The sequence below is a fragment of the Centrocercus urophasianus genome, unplaced genomic scaffold (genome assembly GCF_019232065.1).
Source record: "Centrocercus urophasianus isolate 14NV4802_14NV808 unplaced genomic scaffold, USGS_Curo_1.0 seq_16, whole genome shotgun sequence".
NCBI lineage: Eukaryota > Metazoa > Chordata > Aves > Galliformes > Phasianidae > Centrocercus > Centrocercus urophasianus.
Genome location: NW_024884711.1, coordinates 6370891 through 6388948, shown reverse-complemented (window position 1 = coordinate 6388948; position 18058 = coordinate 6370891). Strand labels below are relative to the sequence as shown.

At 39.7% G+C, this 18058-nt stretch overlaps 1 protein-coding gene across 3 annotated transcripts in view; it reads left to right on the top strand.

Moving 5' to 3' along the window:
- The window catches only part of TMEM108 (transmembrane protein 108), a 153185-nt gene that overhangs the window by 59945 nt on the left and 75182 nt on the right, over positions 1–18058 (top strand). For all 3 annotated transcript variants that reach the window (XM_042817521.1, XM_042817522.1, XM_042817523.1), the window contains one exon: positions 13720–13801. In XM_042817521.1, the coding sequence (XP_042673455.1) occupies positions 13762–13801 (40 nt within the window). In that variant the 5' untranslated portion in view covers positions 13720–13761. The remainder of the gene's footprint in view (positions 1–13719; positions 13802–18058) is intronic.

Sequence of the window (18058 nt, the reverse complement as noted above, 5' to 3'; positions counted from 1 at the left end):
TCTAATTTCTGGTATGATTCGATGGATTGGAGTCTCCCCGAATGCAGAACAATGTAGAGAAGGACGCTGTTGACCTTGAGGCTGGTAAAGTTCATCTGATACTGAGCTCAGTAAAATGTTGTTGGTACCAGTCAAAGGGAAATTTTCCAACCCACAATACTTCCATTTCAATTTCTGTTATTTTTATTTTTATTTTTTTTCATTTTGGCAAAAGGAGTTCAGCTGTCCCTGAAGAAAGAAAGAATACAGGGAAAAAAAGGCAATCATGAAGTTACAGTGCCTTTCATTATTTTGTGGGCCTTCCATATCACAGATCAGGAAACTGAAATTTTTCATGGAGAATGAAGAGTGTAAGACAAGGACTGGAGGGGTTTATTGAGGAAAGTTAAAGGTTTTTGCATTTTAATGGAATTTTGCCAGATTGGTCTGCATTTTGGTCTGAAAAGTCCTTGTCCACATACAGTTTCTTTTTTAAGTTTTGCAGCTCAGCTCTCCTAGGATTTTGTCAGCAGACCAGAAAAATGCAGAAGTTGTGAACATGATCCAGGTGGCTGACTCAGGTACTGACATAAGGAAGGAAGAAAGGACAGGGCTGGGATATGGCCCCGTGTAAGAGACACTGGGAGTGGGGCAAAGAGGTGAACAAGTGGCAATAAAATGGTGAGGCACAGAGAGGAGATGCTGAGGGGAGTGGCTGGGACTGGGAATGAGGGTGGCACTGTGCCGGAAAAAGGGAGGTTGACAGGACTCAGGTAGAAGAATCTGGATTTGCACCTCAAGTACTGCGTTCAGTGTTGGGCTCCTCACTGCTGGAAAGACATTGAGGTCCTGGAGCATGTCCAGAGAAGGGGACAGAGCTGTGAGAGCACAAATCTTATGGGGAGCAGCTGAGGGAGCTGGGATGGTTCAGTCTGGAGAAGAGGAGGCTCAGGGGAGACCTGATTGCTCCCTACAGCTGCCTGAAAGGAGGCTGTGGTGAGGTGGGGGTCGGCCTCTGCTCCCAGGGTATCAGCAATAGGGTGAGAAGTAATGGCCTCAAGTTGCTCTAAGGGATGGATGTTCAGGTTGGATATTAGGAAAAATCTCTTCTGAGAAGGAGCAGTGATGCAGTGGCACAGGCTGCCCAGGGAGGTGGTGCTGTCACCGTCCCTGGAGGTGTTGAAGAACTGTGTGGATGTGGCACTGAGGGCTGGGGTCAGTGGGCATGGTGGTGTGGGTTGGTGGTTGGACTAAGTGATCTTAGAGATCTTCTCTAGCCTCTCACCATTAGACTTTATTTTCCCTAGTACTTAAAGTAGAAAACAGATTTCCATACCTGAGCATTCCCCATCTGAAGAAAGGCCCTATGATCTGTCCTGCATGAGCTTTCACCTGCCTCTCCCTTGTGCTTGTCCCGCACAAAGGACATTGAGCTCTCGCTGATCTTCCTGCACTATTTGCTCACAGTTCTCTAGAGGACTCAGTGGATGTCTGTAAGCTTCTGTGGTACAGGTCTTTTGTTCTTATTTAGCTTTTTTATAACTGTGAAAGTTAACATTTAAAAGCCTATTAAGGCTGAAAAGCAAAGCTGTCTTAAATAAGGAAAGATTTCAGTCAACACTGCTCAGATGAATCAATATTTTATTTTATCTTAGTAGTTCATTATGTTACCCCTTCCTCCCATAACTGCACATCACTCACATCTCGCTCTGAAGCCGGAGTTATTAATTTCCTGGGGAGCACTTCTCCGACTCTCATTATTGCAGCATCTGAGTACTTTGCAAACATTAATGAATTTATCTTCACAATGTACCAATAAGGTGAAATGACATTACACACTGGGGAAAATACGACACAGCAATGTAATGTTAATAAGGGACATTTAATTTAGGAGTCCAACTTGAGATGTTTGTGCTTCAATTTCCCAGGAATAGCATTAGTTGCACTTCCTTTGTTCTGGAGTCAATAAGAATTGCTCTGTTATTGCAGGTGTTCCCTGCCCTGCTCTTAGCAAACAAGGAAGGCACAATTAATGACTGCCAGTACACAGTTTGGTGGTTGTTCTTCCCTGGCATTGTTTGCTGAGGCACCCCAGGGCGGCTTTCAACATGAGAAGCATTTACTCTCCCAGCCATTACCTTGCTCTTTGGGTTGTCTGCTAATGGCAAGGCAACGATGCAGCCTGCAGCAGGTTCCTTCTTGGTCTGACTTTGACTCAGTGGACGTGCATGGCCAGTCTCTGTTCTTACACTGAATGAGGCTGGAATACTGTTGACAAAACGCAAAGCTTGTGAGTTTATTGTTTAGTTTTTAGTTTGTCACTGCATGGACAGACCAGAGCCAGTGCTGACTTTCGCTCTGCGGGGACAGATGGACTAAAAGGGCTCTTACTGCTTCTTATTGATTCCCATCTTTTCTAGCTGCCAGAGTAGAAGTGCTGGAGCAAGGGTTCCTGAAGCCAGAGAGAAGCTGCAGTTTTCTTTGAGAAGAATCCTTCATTGCACCCCTGGGCTGCCTCAGAGCTCAGCTGGGTGGGTCCGTGCTCTAAAATGAGCCTGTGGATGGGCACCTCCAATCCTTCATTTCTGCAGGGCTGAGCTTACAGCACAGCAGACTTTTCTTGAATAGGAAAACAGGAACAGGAAGATAAAGAGACAGTTTTTATATGCATGAATGTATGTTAGGCTCCATTACCTTTCAGTATTAATGGTGAGTCTCACTCAATCTTGTACTCACAAAAATCCCACTTTAAGAATCCTGTGTCCACCAGATTCTCTTCTGTGCTTCTCTCTGCTTTACATAAGACTGTTCTTTCCCTTTCTGCTCGATTAGTTCATTTTCATATTCAAAGGCCACTTTAATCACATCACACTATGTCAATGTCTCTGGAATTACTCTGGGTTGAGGCTTGGCCACTCTGAACATGGCTTAGGTTATCTTATTTATGATACAAGAAAAGAATATTTGATACACCTGAAACTGTTCCTCCTGCATTTTAGCTGAGTTAAATCATTCATCCAGATCTTTATTAAATCCACCTCTCAAATGTGCAGTGACAGCAATTCTTACTCTTTTCCTATCCATGCTGTTTCTTACCTCTATTAAAAAACAAAAACAACAACAACCCCAAAATGACAAACCAGCCTTTTTAAAGCAGTGCTCTTTGCTCATACGATCTACAAATCCTGGGACAAGTGCTGGGGTGTCTTGAAGCAAAGCTTCCCACAGGGTCAGTAGGTTTTGCCTGAGGAAAAACATCACATTTCTGGGCAGTAAATGAGAGTTTTTACTAAGCTATTAAAATAAATTGTGCATCTGTACGTAATCTTACTTGACAGTATGACATGTTTTCAGATGCTGCTGTTTGAGATTTCCCATATTCTTTTATATGCGTTTTATATGCATTTCCTTGTGGCTTACCTGCATGTCTGTCTATGCCAGTGTTCAAACCCAGTGAAGGAAGGAAAATGAGCTGGTTAGCCAATAGCAGTCTTGCTAGCTGAGTAACACAAAAGGGAAAAAAATAAGACACGCAATGATCAGTGTGCTAAATCCTCTCTAAAGCTCCAGAACTGTCATATAGAGCTAAATCCCAGACAGTGCCGTTATCAGTGCCAGGTTAGCACTGGAAGTGCCCCTATCTCTCCTTCTCTTTCCTTCACTCCCCTATCCAAAGCCACTGAAGTTAATTCATCATGTTGACACAGAGCAGGGCATTATTATTCAGAGTTGCACAAAAAGTGAATTTACATTGAGCAAAACCAATAAGCTGCACAGCTCTGACATTTAATTTTCCTGTAAACTCTTCCTATTGAACCAAGCAGGACTACATGCATTTTCAAATAAAATGCAGGGTTTGCACCACAATAACCTTGCATAGATGAAAATGAATAGCTTGGAAGTTACCATGAGCCTATTTCCTGCCACCTCCCTCCCAGTTTAAAATTTTTATGGGCTGTATTTTTGCTTGATGCCATGTTCATTTTTCATCAATTTTATTTTCTCCTCCAGTGTCAAAATGGCATGCAAAATATTCTTCTTTTAGAGGGGCTGCTATTTATGACTGGGTCACTGATGAGTAGTCCCCTGTTCTTACTGTGGCTGCTTTTTCCTTTGACATCAAACCCTGTGGCTGAAGGTTGAGGATAAATAAGCGATGTCCCTTGAACTAGACACAGTCATAATAAACTCTCAGATGTAATGTCAAGTCTGAGCTAGTGTTCTCTTCTACTTTCTGCTGTATGCTGATCAGTTCCCCAAAGCAGAGCAGTCATCTTTCAGAGCTCACTTTATCTGCTTTCTCTTCTTACCATATTGAATGTCTGATTATAGGAGAGGTAGTAAATGGCTCTGTTAAAAGAAGGTTTAACCAGGGAGACGTAGGTCAAGACATAAGCTTACTTTCCATGGCAGATGATTGTGCATCTGCATTTATGTATCCATCCATCCAAATTTTCCAAAGGCTTCTCTATTCTTAGAGCATGAGTTATTATAATTTCATACAAGAAGCTACTTCAGGCAGGCTTTGAAGTGATAGACATTATTCCAAGATGAATGTGTGCTCTAAAATGGCTGTTCAAAAGAAACCAGCAAACATTTCAGTTTTTTACCAGGTTGTGGGGACAAAAGGATCTGGCAAGACACACACAGACCCTCAAAAATGCACCTTTCATGTTTGTTTATTGTACCGATATTTTTACTAGAAATTCATTGCAGACTGTGCTGTTTTTGTTACAAATTTATGCTCTGTGTTGGTTAAAAAAATCAGCAGTATGGATTACTGTTAAATGTATTAATGCTCTTTTGAAACTGAACTGTTAAGAATTCAAAAGGTAGTTATGCTTTCCCACCGTGGGTTTGTGGGTTGGTTTTTCTTTTTCAAATATAATCAAATGTTTCTTTCAATCTTAGGTACTTGTATGTGTCTGTCATACCCTGTCATTGTGAAATTAGATCCTTGTGCCATACTTACAAATCATTATTAGTAATGGTACAAAACATTCCATGCAAAGCTGGCATGGAAGTATTCTTATTTTTAAATGCATATTTTGATGGGAAATCTAATTTTCACAGGAATAAAAAAAAAGAGAGAGGAGGAGAGAAAATACCATATATGTGTTTATTCATTTTTTTTCCTTTTTCTTTCCTCTTTTGTCAGTGAATGAGCATACTGATATAAATATGGGAAAAAGGAAAGAAGCAGAGAACATAGCCACCCTTAACCATATACACAGAAAACCTAACAGAAACGTTGAATTCAAAATTGTAATTGCTTTTTTATTTATTTATGTATTGTGTGTTTATGTACATCTTAATTATGTGATCATGCTTGATACAAGAGAATACACTGAATATGTGTTGGTGGAGCACAAAGCTCTTTGTCCTTTCCGAACTTCAGTTTTCAGAAAAGCCCTGTTTTTGTGAATTGGATTCACCAGCTGGTGGAGTCAGAAAGAGTACTGCATTGGTGTCCTTCAGTGTTGGTTATTTCCTCTATGCTTTGCAGATTTAGATGAGCCAAGAAGTCTGGTGACAATACAGAATATGTGGGTCTTGGGCTGGGCTCATCTAGACTTATTCTATGTCAGGTCAGCTGAAATTCCCCTAGAGATGGGCCAAAACTTAACTAGTCAATCATGAACATCTCCCTGTTCTGTATCCTGTAGCCCTCTCAGTCTTTACAGCGTTTGATGAATGTTTGTAAAAGAGAGGGGACCCTGAATAAAAGTTTTCACAGCCAAAGCATAGCATGAGATCTTTATAAAAGCAGTTATAGGCACTTCCTGCCTCGCCTCAGTGTTACTGTAAAGCAGGGAATGGTGGTGCTGAGTATTGAGCCTCCTTTGTGATGTATTTGTTTAGCTGGATAATAGTATTCCTTGCCAGAGGAATGGATGATCTTGCATTTAGAATGTCAGACTGAGCTCTTTCCATCTGATTTTCTTTGAAGTCATCTACAGTTGATGTAACAGCAGTGCTTTCAGTGCTACAGTACTGGTAGCTTTGAGAATAAAATGCCTGCTTGCATCTTTAATGCTCAAGCACCTTTCTGAATGTGGCCTAGACATCAGATGTGCAGATCTTTGTTTGCAGTTGACGATTTCCCTTCCTGAAAATCTGACCCAATCAACAAATCTCTGTAATACAGCACCTTGTTGTAAAATAATATCTTCTCTTTTGCACCCTTTTTCCTTTTCCTACTTGAAGTATTTACATTTAATCAAGCAGAATAATGTGAAAGGCCTAATTTTAGCAGCTTCACAAAGGTATACCCTTTTTCTCCAGTGTTTATTATGGAGCACACAGAGCTATTTGTTTGCTTGTTCCCTACCTTAGGTCTTTTTTGTTGTGTATCCTACACAGTAGGAACAAGGGAACAGTTTAACACCGCTGCAGAAAAGTTAACCCCATAAACCTTGAGATTCCTGCAGCTGGAGAGAGCTCTTAGTGTGACTCCTTTGTGTTCAAGAAACGTTTAGGTGTGGTACTAAGGGACTTGGTTTAATGGGGTTATAGTGGTGGTAGGTGGATGGTTGCATGATCTTGGAGGTCTTTTCCAGCCGTGGTGATTCTATGATTCTGTGATTCTAGTTGTTGAAATCATAATTTTCAGTTCCCAAAGCTGGAATCAAGGGTAGACCTTCAAATCTCTGAAACCCAATGAATAGAAACAGCCACATGTAAAGGATGAGTTAGTATCACTCAGCACAGGCATTTAAACCAGGCCACAGGAGCTGGGCTTCAGGGAAGCCAGGGAGATGGGATGAGTAAGTAAGATGTCAACAGCCACATTAGGGACACCGCAAGGCAGGCGAGATGCTGTGGAAGATCCTCCTGGGAAAGTATACCAGCACAGGATTGATCTGGAAATGTAACTGGGTTCTGCTTTTTACCTGTTTCTATTGAGAAGGAAGAAAAGGAGCTGTATTTTCTTCCTTTTCCTAGAAGTTACGAGATATCTCACAAAGTTGCAGGAGGTTGCTTAGGAGAATCTACACTGGGGCAGCATTGTGTGCAGAGAAATACTTCTAGCAGGAGAGCTTGCAACGGTTATAAAATTTTCATATCAAAGGGCAGATAGTTTACACTGCTGAATGCTTCTTAGACATAGTGCTGCATGACATTGTTTTATGTTGAAATAATATTAAAATATTTTTTGTTGTTTTGGGTCTCATATGATCCATAAAGAAAAAATGAAAGCTTACACCACTTAGACTTAAATCCATCATATTTCATTAGGAAAAAAGTATATATCTTTGTAAGAGGACAGTGAAAGGTTCTTTTCACTAAGGGCTATTTTGGTATAAGTCTCTTGACCCAGCTGTTTCACTTTTTTTTTTTTTTTTTAATGTTGCAACATGAAAGCATGAAAGATGCTCCTCCTCCAAACTCAGAGAAGATGGAATCTTTTCTTTCAAACAGTTGGCAAAAATAGCATGTTTCAAGCTGTTCCGTAAAATTTCAACATCAAAGACTAGTTTCAAATGGCTGTTAATAGCTGGAAAGAAAAAACTATAAGGGAAATATTTTTGTAGCTGGACCTCGACTTATCATTGTTAGCTTTCCAGTGGAAGTAAATGCACAGAGCACATACTTGTATATGCAAGGTTTCCTGAAAGAGACTTGAGTGGCTCAGTTGTGTGTCCCATTATCAGATAATGGAGATTTTCATGTAACTCAAGTGGCAGAAGTCACTTCCTGCATTTGGAAAATTGCACTGTGATACTATGACTGGAAAAATAAAACACCTTTGTAAGCAGTGGAAGTACAGTAGGCACCCAGAAAGCCGTCTATGGAATATTGGTTGTAAAATCAGAGTGTCTAACGGCATGCTGTAATTCCTTAAAATGACCTCAGTGTCACCATCTAATGTTAGGTTGTTGCAGAAAATTGGCAATGTCCTCTGGGACTTGATAACAGTAACCAGATGTTTAATCCATTTAGAGCTAATTGACAACAGTGGGAAAGTAGGTTTACGTATGGTGTGAGTGCAATAAAATAAGATCTAACTCATAAGTAGTGTATGGCTTAACTGTAGGAGAAAATGTAGCAAAGGAACTTCTACTTTATAAATGCTACTGGATCCAATTTCAACCATATGAAATCTTTAGAATTCATGCGAGGGTCTTCTCTTCACTCCTAATGTGTACTAATGATCAAATTCTAATCATCCTTGTAGCTGCTAAGTCAGATTGATCCTTATAAATATGCTAGCTTCTCAGAGCTCCACAGAGATGAGTGTCGGAGGGGAGAGGCTCATTCTTAACCTTCTCATTCTCCAAGTAGGCAGACAGACACACGTCTGTGCACCCATGGGAACAAGAAGCAACCACGACAATTGCTGGTCAGGCTTCTCTCCCACTGAAGCTACTTTCAAAATTATTTGCTAACAGTAGCTAATGAAGAGCAAAATTAAGAAATTAAGTCCCTCTTACACAACTGATGGAGTGTAAAGGACATTCAAGAGCTAGAGTGCTTTGTAGTTCTTTTGATGTCCTTCAGAAGAACTCATGTCAGTTATAATCAGCCTGTAGAGAAGCCCTGTCTGTCACAGCTTTTCCAAAAAGGTCATGGGGCTTGACATTACTGGAGGGCATGCACACTTCAAAGCCAGGAAGTCTCACATCAAATGACTTTTCATTTACACTCTGTTATTTTTAATCTTTTTCTTTTTTTTTTTTCTGACCCCTTCAGCACTCACCCTTGGCTATTCCAGGGTCTGCTCATAATGTGACCAAGATGCCAAGGCACTAGACAGTCAGAGGCAAAAGCAATGTTACCTGCTCTCTTCAGAATAAGTTCTTCCCTTGGTCATTGTGACGCAAAGTGTTTTGTGCCTCTATTTTTGTTACAAGGAATACAAAGCCTTTTCTGCCTTTCCTTTCACTGACATGTGTCAGCTTTGACACGTGGATAAAGGAAGTTGATAAAGATTAGTGAACTATCTGCTGATGTCCTCCTCTCACCACACCAATGACAGTAGCTTGTAAGAGATCATCTGGCCCAGGACTTCTCTGTGTTCCCCTGTTCATGGAGGGAGCTGGGAGGAGGCATGGGAGGATGCAGCCATTTGAACTACTGTTAGACAGCAGAGGGAGGACTGGGATTTCAAAAGTTATTGGTGAAGTAGGGAAACAGGGGATGAGGGAACAGTTGCTGTCAGATTTTCTTCTGTATAAACACTGCTTTCTCTGTGTATTTTTCATGATAGCGATTATTTCAGCTTCTACATGACTAATCCTTATGCATGTATGACAGGTCTACGCAACGTTACCAAGGCTGATTCTGTGCAGCTGAGGTATCCTGAGGGTAGATATGACTCTTTGGAGTCTTAGGAAAGCAAAGGGTATGCACCTTTGAGGATAACTGTGGAAGAAGATGTGATTTGTTCTTTGCAACAAGGAATCCATTCCATAGAGTGCTAAAAATCTAAGTACAGAGGGAACATAAATATCAAAGTAACCACACTCAGAATGTTATGAAGAAAGATGGTAACTATGGTTTGCGTGTTCCAAGCTGGGAGAAATAAATCACACTGGACAATATGGCACATGCTGAACAAGAACATAGAATTCTCGCTCGAAGGAATCTTAGTGCTACAAGTTAATCATCCTTTTATTAGCATGCCCTGAAGGTTTTGGGGATATAAATTTTGCGAAATAACAGCTGGATTGTAGAAATAGGCCACTGAATTAAGAAACAAATCACACAAACATGAAAACACAAAGCTCTGTGTCAGCTTTGTGTAGCCAAGAAAAGTACACCTGCTTCCTGCTAAGAGGCATGCTTGAATACTCAAGAGTGGCTAACGAGGGGAAGCAGTGGGTGAAGACGTTGATGTTAGAATTAAAGCTGTATCAATCTGACCCTGAGACAGTATTGAGTGAGAACTTGTGAGGTTTTCCATTTGTTTTGAAAGTCCACCTCATAGTCAGGATCATTGGCTTTGCCAGGCTGTTGTGAATTCCGTGTGTGATGCAACAAGAACACTTCAACCAAGAAGAGAGGTGCAGAAATTAGTTTTTCCTTTTTGCTGGGAGACATCTGGTCGCCATTAAAGTACCCTTTGCAAGAGGCAGTTAACTCCCGGGGAAATCACACCTCTGTGAGTTTTAAGTAAAGAGCCTATCTTGTAAAACCCCATAGGACAATACTAAAAGTGTCAAGGCTGAGTTTCGTTGATGGAGGATTCATCAGCAACAATTGGAAATGGAGGTACTCAGAGTGCGTCTTGTTTTCCTCTTTCATTTTCTGCAGAACCAGGAATAGTTCAGCTGAAAATTGTCAGTGATGCAGCTTTTTCTTCTTTCCAGAACAATCCATAAAGTAGAAAAGATAGTCAGAAAAAGAGAAACAAGTTTGTGTGCTTCATGGGATGTAACTGGTGTGTCTTTCACCTTTCTCCTCTTTCCATTACAATTTTTTCAGTATTTCCTAGTCTTCAAAGGAGAGCCAGTGAGTCTTAACAGTAATTGAAAATATACCCATGTACTTAGAGACCTAACTATGAATCTAGGAAAAGAAGTTTATCTTCAAAGTTGAGTACTAATTTTTTTTCTAAATATTAATCAAAGATCCAACCTATTTGTAATAGATAATTCCTTCAAATACTGCAAAAGGCTCATCAAATATTGAAGCACAATATGTTTTAAAATTATTATTTTGGTGAAGAGTACTCCTGAGAAAACTAAGGGAGAGTTAAAGAATAAAGTGAAGCTAAAATGGGTACAAAACTCATGTTGTCAGAATACATGTTGGATTATTAAAGCTTAATGCATGCTTTGAAATGTATTTTTTACATTACAACGTTGCAGTTGGCTTATATAAAACACGTGGCAATACTCTGGTTTTACATTAGTCAGCTCAAGGTAAGGAACTATGTGCCCACATTTTCCGTTCACATATGCAAAATTCAACTACTCTCTCTTAGTGCATAAACTGCATTCAGTTGCTTTAGAGAGTGTGGATTGGTGAGCCAGAGCCCCTTCAGCTACCACTCAGTATGTAACGTCTCTTGTCCATGATAGATCACAGAATCACAGAATGGTTTGTGTTGGAAGGGAGATTTTCCATTATTTAACTAGGACTGGGATTTGCAGAAATTGATATTAGCATTGAAACTGTGGTAAGTTCAGAAGCTATGTATGATATGTATATGTTTGCTTTCTAGTAATAATTCTGCTCTTAATTGCTATCTCAGGTGGAAAAATGGCAGGTAAAATTCAGTGCTGCTAATTGCAAAGTTGCAAACACAGGTAAACCTGAGGAGGGGCTCCAGATTAGCTGGAACCACTCCCAGATTTGTATCAGACAGCTCTTCAAAACTAGTGCAGTGTAAAGCTCAGCAGCAGTTGTAAATGAAATAGAATCATAGATGGAGTTGGGAATGGAGAAGAAAGAGGCAACATTACTGTGCAGTGTGAAAATCTATTGCATACCCACATATTGGTGACTACATGCAGTTTTGTTATCTTCTCTTCAGATCAGAATTAGAAGAGGGACGAACACCTCAAGGTACAATGTTTATCAAGTATAGAGTGCGTCTTTTGGACAGGGGAAATGAAACAGACTCCAGTTCCTCACTTTGAAACAGAAGTGCCAAGTCCCCTGGTCTTATGTCAGCTGGTGATTCAGGCTTGTAATGTGAGGTTCATCGGCCTGACCCTTGTGCAGTGTTACTGCATGCAAGCAGATTCTGTCTTTGCAAAACCATCACTGATGTGATTTGGCTTCCAAGTATACACAAATAAGCCTTATTAAATCTCTCTTAACTTTTAGTATCTGTCAGATAAATTCTTGTTCTGCATGCATATCTTTTACATGAGAAATGAGGTATTCAAAATTATAGAAAGTTTTCTTGCTCTGTGTTCATTTACATTTAAGCCATAAGTGATGCCCATAACCTTGAAGCATTTGGCTTAGACAAAGTACTGAGTTCTCTAAGTAGGATTTTGTGGCCATGTAGTCAAGAAGATACTAACAGAAGACTCTAGAAGTACATTGTGAAAGTTATTGAGTGCTAGTCTTTGTTTCTTTCCCCATATGCACACTACTTCCTACATCTTAGAATGGGGTAATTTACCCTGAGAGTCCTATCTAAATAAATAAATATTCAGCAGCATACCATTTATTTTAACCACAATACCAGAATTTATAAGCAAAATGCTTTTATACACTATGGGTAGCATTAACATGGAGATGGAAGGGAAATGTGAATAAATTGTAATTCACAGCCCAAAACATCACATCACAGTTGCCTAGCTCAAAAAGTTTGTTTAGCATACCTTCCCCATTAAGATATTAATAAAAATATATGCAAAGAATCCACTGACAGTGTAGATTCCATATCCCCAAGCGCTCTGATTTTAAGTGTATGTCAGAAGAGGTTTTACAAGCACTGAACAGTGTGGAGTTACATAAATACAATTTTGCTAAGGAAGAAGAATTTGAAATTGCAACCCTAAATCCACAGACTTTTTGTATATTTCTTTCTGAAATGTGCTGTACCAAACGGTGCTTGTTTATGCATAAAGACTGTTAGCTTTACTCTGTCTGCCTTTCTGTTAGATAAATCTGAAGGGGAATAACAGGAGTCCCTCGGCAAGTTTTCATGATCAAACACCATTATGAGTCTGACTCTGTTTAAAAAATAGTAAATCAATTCACAATTCACAAATAATTGCTTTTATTTAGGGGAAAACACCTTAAAACATTGAAATTTCTGTGAGTTCCTGCGATATTTTATGGTCTCTTTTTAAATGGAAATGTGAGCATGGCAGAATCTGAGAACATCGTGCTTGTGTACCTAAAAATTGCTGTGTCTAATAACATAACACCAAACATCTTTTTTACAGAACAGGCAGAAAAAGTGACAGTCTTATACGGCTTCCACCCAAATGTCAAATACAATTCTGTTTTCACAAACTTGTCAGCATTTGTTCAATTCCAACGTGTTATTTATTGGTTTGACTCCTTTATCTTTTCCTCAAGACTGCATTTGTAATAAGTTTTGAAAGATTTTCATGAGGACATGTTAAAATGACTCAGGAATGTTCGAGGTGGTTTGGAAGAAGAAATGATGTTGAACTGGAAGCTAGAGGATAGCACGTTCTATTTAACATGCACAACAGGAGTTTTAAGAGGATGATCTCAGTGTCCTGTCTTTTGAAGTTGGTTACGAATCTTCAACAAATGCTCTTTTATAGAATGGAGAGCTTAAATACTGTGTTGTCTTTGGGACCTGAGTGAGACGTTACTCACAACAGTGTTTTGGGACTATGCTGGCTTTTCACTTCTGATTTATGCATTTCTGATTTTCCACTCAATGTGAATAATTAATGCCAGTGTGATTGGGGCTTATTTTTTATGATGTTTTTTTGAACTGAGATGAGAAATTCTTACGTGTATTTGAAAATATTGTCTGAGGACTTCTTGAGTGATTCTGAGATGGTTGGGTAACACTTTACCAAGTTGTAGGCACTGCACAGAACTGACTGTTGGTGTACAGATTTTTTATACTCTTGAGATTTTTTCCCTTTTTTGTCTGTGGCAATACCCTTCGCTGCCAAGCTGTTAGAAAGCGTGGCTAAAAAGGCTGAAGCACAGTTAGGCAATTTCCCTTTGCTAATCAATACAATTTTCCTGTGAAGCTTCATCTGACTTTGTAATCAACAGGTGTAACATTAAAGCATGAGTCTTGTTACCAAATCACAGATCTTTTTCTCTTGTTTTCCTTGACAGAATCATGAATAAACTGGCAGACCAGCAGGACCACATGATACCATGAAGAGAAGCTTACAGGTCCTCTATTGCCAACTGTTTAGTAAGTAAAAAAAAAAATATATATATATATATATATTTATTTACAAGAAACCAATCATTCAGATATTTAAATGAGAAAGTATTATTTATGGCGCACACAATTCAGAAAGGTACATTACCGTGTGCCTGGTACCTGGAGGAACCATCAGGAAGCTAAATTTTCTTGTTTACTGAGATATTTGGAGATGTATTAAAAAAGAAATTGTAGTGGCAGGTGATTTTGCAGAGTGTATTACAAAGGTAAGTGTGATCTGCTGTGCCTTGAGACTGTGAACACTCAGAAGAATGAGAAGTAGGAGCACAGGATGGTGATTGGAAGAATTATGTGGCAACCTTGTTGTAATCATAGCTTTTGTATACATAGTTCTCCATGGAAAAATGGGGTCCATCTGACCAACCATCCGGTGGTGATCTTTCAAAGAGATCTAAGAGTGAGTGAATGGAGCCTTGGGCTCACATAGTCATAAATGCTGTGTCAGTTCCTGAGATGACTTGTTTTTCTAATTTTTAGAAGAGTTCATGTAGCATGAAGGTCCAGTGAAAATACTTCAAAAGAGATGACATTTATATTGTGCAGATAAAGGCTGTCTCTCCTATCCAGAGGCACAAAGCAAGATTTTAAGTGTTAGGCAGTAGTTAGGACATTTCTGTAGGTGGACAACTTTCAGTGTCAACATTATAAGCAATAGCATTTTGTACAAAATTTTAGAGGATAGATAAAGTGAGAAAAGACAAAATATAAGTGTAATCATTTCATCAGTATGCTTTGTGAAGGAAATTGTTACTTTACAGGAAGAATTGTAAACAGTTTTTTCTATGCTGTCCTTTCAGTTCAGCAGAACTTGTGACTTCAGTGTATGTCTCTTATTAACATTCTTTACGGATTTCTCTTATTCTGTTCCAAGCAAAACAGAAACCAGAAAAACATGTTTTGTATATATAGGATGAACAATGAAAGAAATACTGCTTTTAAGGCTATGTATGACAATTAATCAAACAGGTAGACTTTTTTTTGTAGACTTTTACAGGAATGCAGTTAATGTCATATATTTGTTTTACTCACTGCTGTTAGGGTATGAAGTGAGAGAATTGTTTTGCTAGTTTGGCTTCTTTTGCAGTTCTAATCCTGTGATGCAGGAAATAATCAGTTGGTTTCATGACGTTGAAAGGGAGACTCCAGAGGTGCACCCAAGATCATTCTGCTCTAATAAACATACTCCATATTAAACCTATTGTAGTATTGGGTCTTTCTGAGATTGCTTGCCTTTGGGATTTTTTAATATCATGCTTCCCTGTTTGATGGCATTGCCCATTGCTACCCCTGCTGCTTTAAACTGTATTTTCAGGGTAATAAATTGAAGATATTGTCATAAAACTGAGGAATGCTTAGAATGAAGAGGGAAAGACTGAGCAAACTAAATATACATGATTTTGATCATGATATGGTGAACTCCATGACTTAATTTGAAAGGAATGACTATTTCCATTAAATGAATAGATAGATAAATGGATAGATAGATAGGTAGATAAACAAGCTGCACTTTTTCTCTGAGTGCAGCAAATATGTGTGCTAAGTGTAGCTGTCATAAACAGATGTAACAGTTACAGCTTTGTAGCCTATATTTTAGGCATTTGAAATGAGTTTCCTCTCTGTCTGATTCGTTTATTTGTTAGTAGGTTGATTTGTAAGGAGCCTGTGGCAAGTTCCACCAAGTTGATTAATTCTTATTAAATTGTATTTTTTTTCTTAGTTGCCCTGTAGGTGTATGATTTAAGCTAACTTTTTCCCCAGTTACACCACAATACTTAAAAACAATCTCAAGAGTGTGCATTTTGCAGCAAAAGAAATATTTCCTGTAACGTGTATTTATGCTAAATGAAGCACCTGCAGCATGGTCTTATCTATTTTATCTGCACAAAAGAGGGAAAGATGGCTATTACTGCATTACTATGCAGAAGGGGGAAAAAGAACCACCTCTGAAAAAGGGTCAAAAGATCATGTTTTACCTTGGCCTAATATACTGATGTCCTGTGCCTTCCTTCTTCATCTCCAACTACAAGTGGATCTGTGATGCTGACTCTGATACTGTGTTTTCATTTTGTCTGGAATGGTGTGAGCAACTAATTGAGACTTAGGCTTATAGAGAGACATGCATGATGCATGTGTTCTTACACATCATAAACTGGGATGGCTTGAATAAAGTGTTGGTGGGTTTTGTACAAACAGTGATCAGCTGCAGAGGCAAAACTGAGTTGTGTGGGAAGAAGTAATTTCATCCCCAGACTAGTGCAATGCCATGAGACTTGCCACATGTGTTGAGTCCCAGCTGTGCCATTGGGCCAGTAGTGGCTATGCCCTTCTGTGTATTCATTTCCACCTCTGTTCATTTGTACTGTATTCAGCTGTGTGTCTATATACTGAGACAGTGGGACTCTCATATGCATGAGGACTGTTAAGCTTTGGAGCTCAGAGAGAAGATTTACTTGATTTATAGACTAGTAGGAGATGTTAGCTGTATTTTTTAAAAATCAGGCCCATATGTAAATAAGATTTGAAGTCACTAAATGTAGCATCCATCCTTTTAGTGAATTCTGGATGACTTATGTAATCAGTCTACTGCCATCCATATTCCCCTGCTGCGCTTTCCAAAAAGAGCATTTTCTATCCATTTAACGCTGATCAAGAATAGTATGTGAAAATGGCACTAGCAGCAGCTGCTCTTCTGAATATAGTTATGGCTGGCTTGAATCTGATCCCAGCTGTCAAGAGATAGACTTTGTGAAAATGGCAGCGCTGCATTTGGCCCAGGACATGGGCTCTGGGCAATGCTGCATTACACCTCGTCATTCATTATTTATGAATCAGTAATTAAACATGTGATAGAAATGGAAGGAAGTGTTGCTTTCGGACTGTATCTTCAAAAATACTCTTTAATCTGAGATCTCTGAGATATTTAAAAATAAATAAATAAATGAAAAGATTAAACCAAAAATTTTGGAAGAGGTTTCTTAGTGAGAGCTCTTTGAAGTCAGTAGCTAGATTGAGTTGATGAGGACTAATTAAAGCAAAACATGTGTCCACAATTTGCTGCCATTTGTTCTAGGCACATCTTTATGGATGAAGTTGGTTGCCTCTATAATGATGAAGATGCAAATGCCTTTCCCATGAGGCTGAGCGATCTCCATTTTTTATAAGGACCTAATGTGATGATTTAAGCCCTACAGCATAAGCCACAATATGCCTGCATTTTCTGTAATAAAACATGCACATTATAATTTGCCACGCATGCAGTGTTCACGGAGATGATCCAAGTTGCATGTAAACTAGGAAAAATGTGGAGGAAGGTAACTGGTGAAGCCCCTGGCACACACACTGTGCGTGAGACTTTCTTCTTCAGACATTTGTTTTCCCAAGAAATGGAAGGACTTTTATTTTCTATTTACTTACAGCACCAATGTCTGTATGAGGACCTGTCACCATAGCATCTGGAAATAAATGCCAGCCTGAGTGTTTCTTCATGCCATTATCACTTCGAGCCTTCCCAAGCATCACTCTTTCATCACCGAGGCCTGGCACAGTGCCCAGCAATATCAATAGAGCGAGCCGCCTGTGTGCAGACTCACAACTCTCGGTAGCAAGCTGAGCAAAAATGGCAGTGAGTGGCTGTGCCTTGTAACACAGGCTGTCACAAACCCTGCATCACTTTGCTGTACATGCAGCTTGCCTTCCTCCCTCGTACCCAGCAGCCTGGCTGCCGTTCTGTTAAATCTCTTGCAGGGAAGTTCACCCCGCAGGAAGGGTTTGCACAAAGGCTGACTCCAGTCCAGGGCACTGATATTTGAGAAGCTATGTGAGTGTGTTAAATTCATGTGGCATCCAACACCCAATTCACCGTGCCTTCTGAGAGGTGCTGGGCACTATTGTCCCCCAGTGACTATTGCCTCTTACAGGAACCAAGATCATCACTCCTGTTGTTGAGCAGTGTCTGTGAATAACTGCGTGGCTTTAATAAGATGGCACACACTGATGCTTGTAAGCAAGTGGGGAGGCATGGTAACAGCACAAAAAAAGACTGTGGCCAGAAGCCAGGGAATAACCTTTTCTATGCCTATAGTAGGGAAGGCATGAAGAAATGGATTTATAAAGCAGCAGGGAACTTACCATTAGACATCAGGCCAAAGTGCTGCAGCAGGTAGGACACTGAGGGGCTGGAGCAGGATGATCAGGAGGGTGTCAGAGGCTCTGCTGACAAAGCAC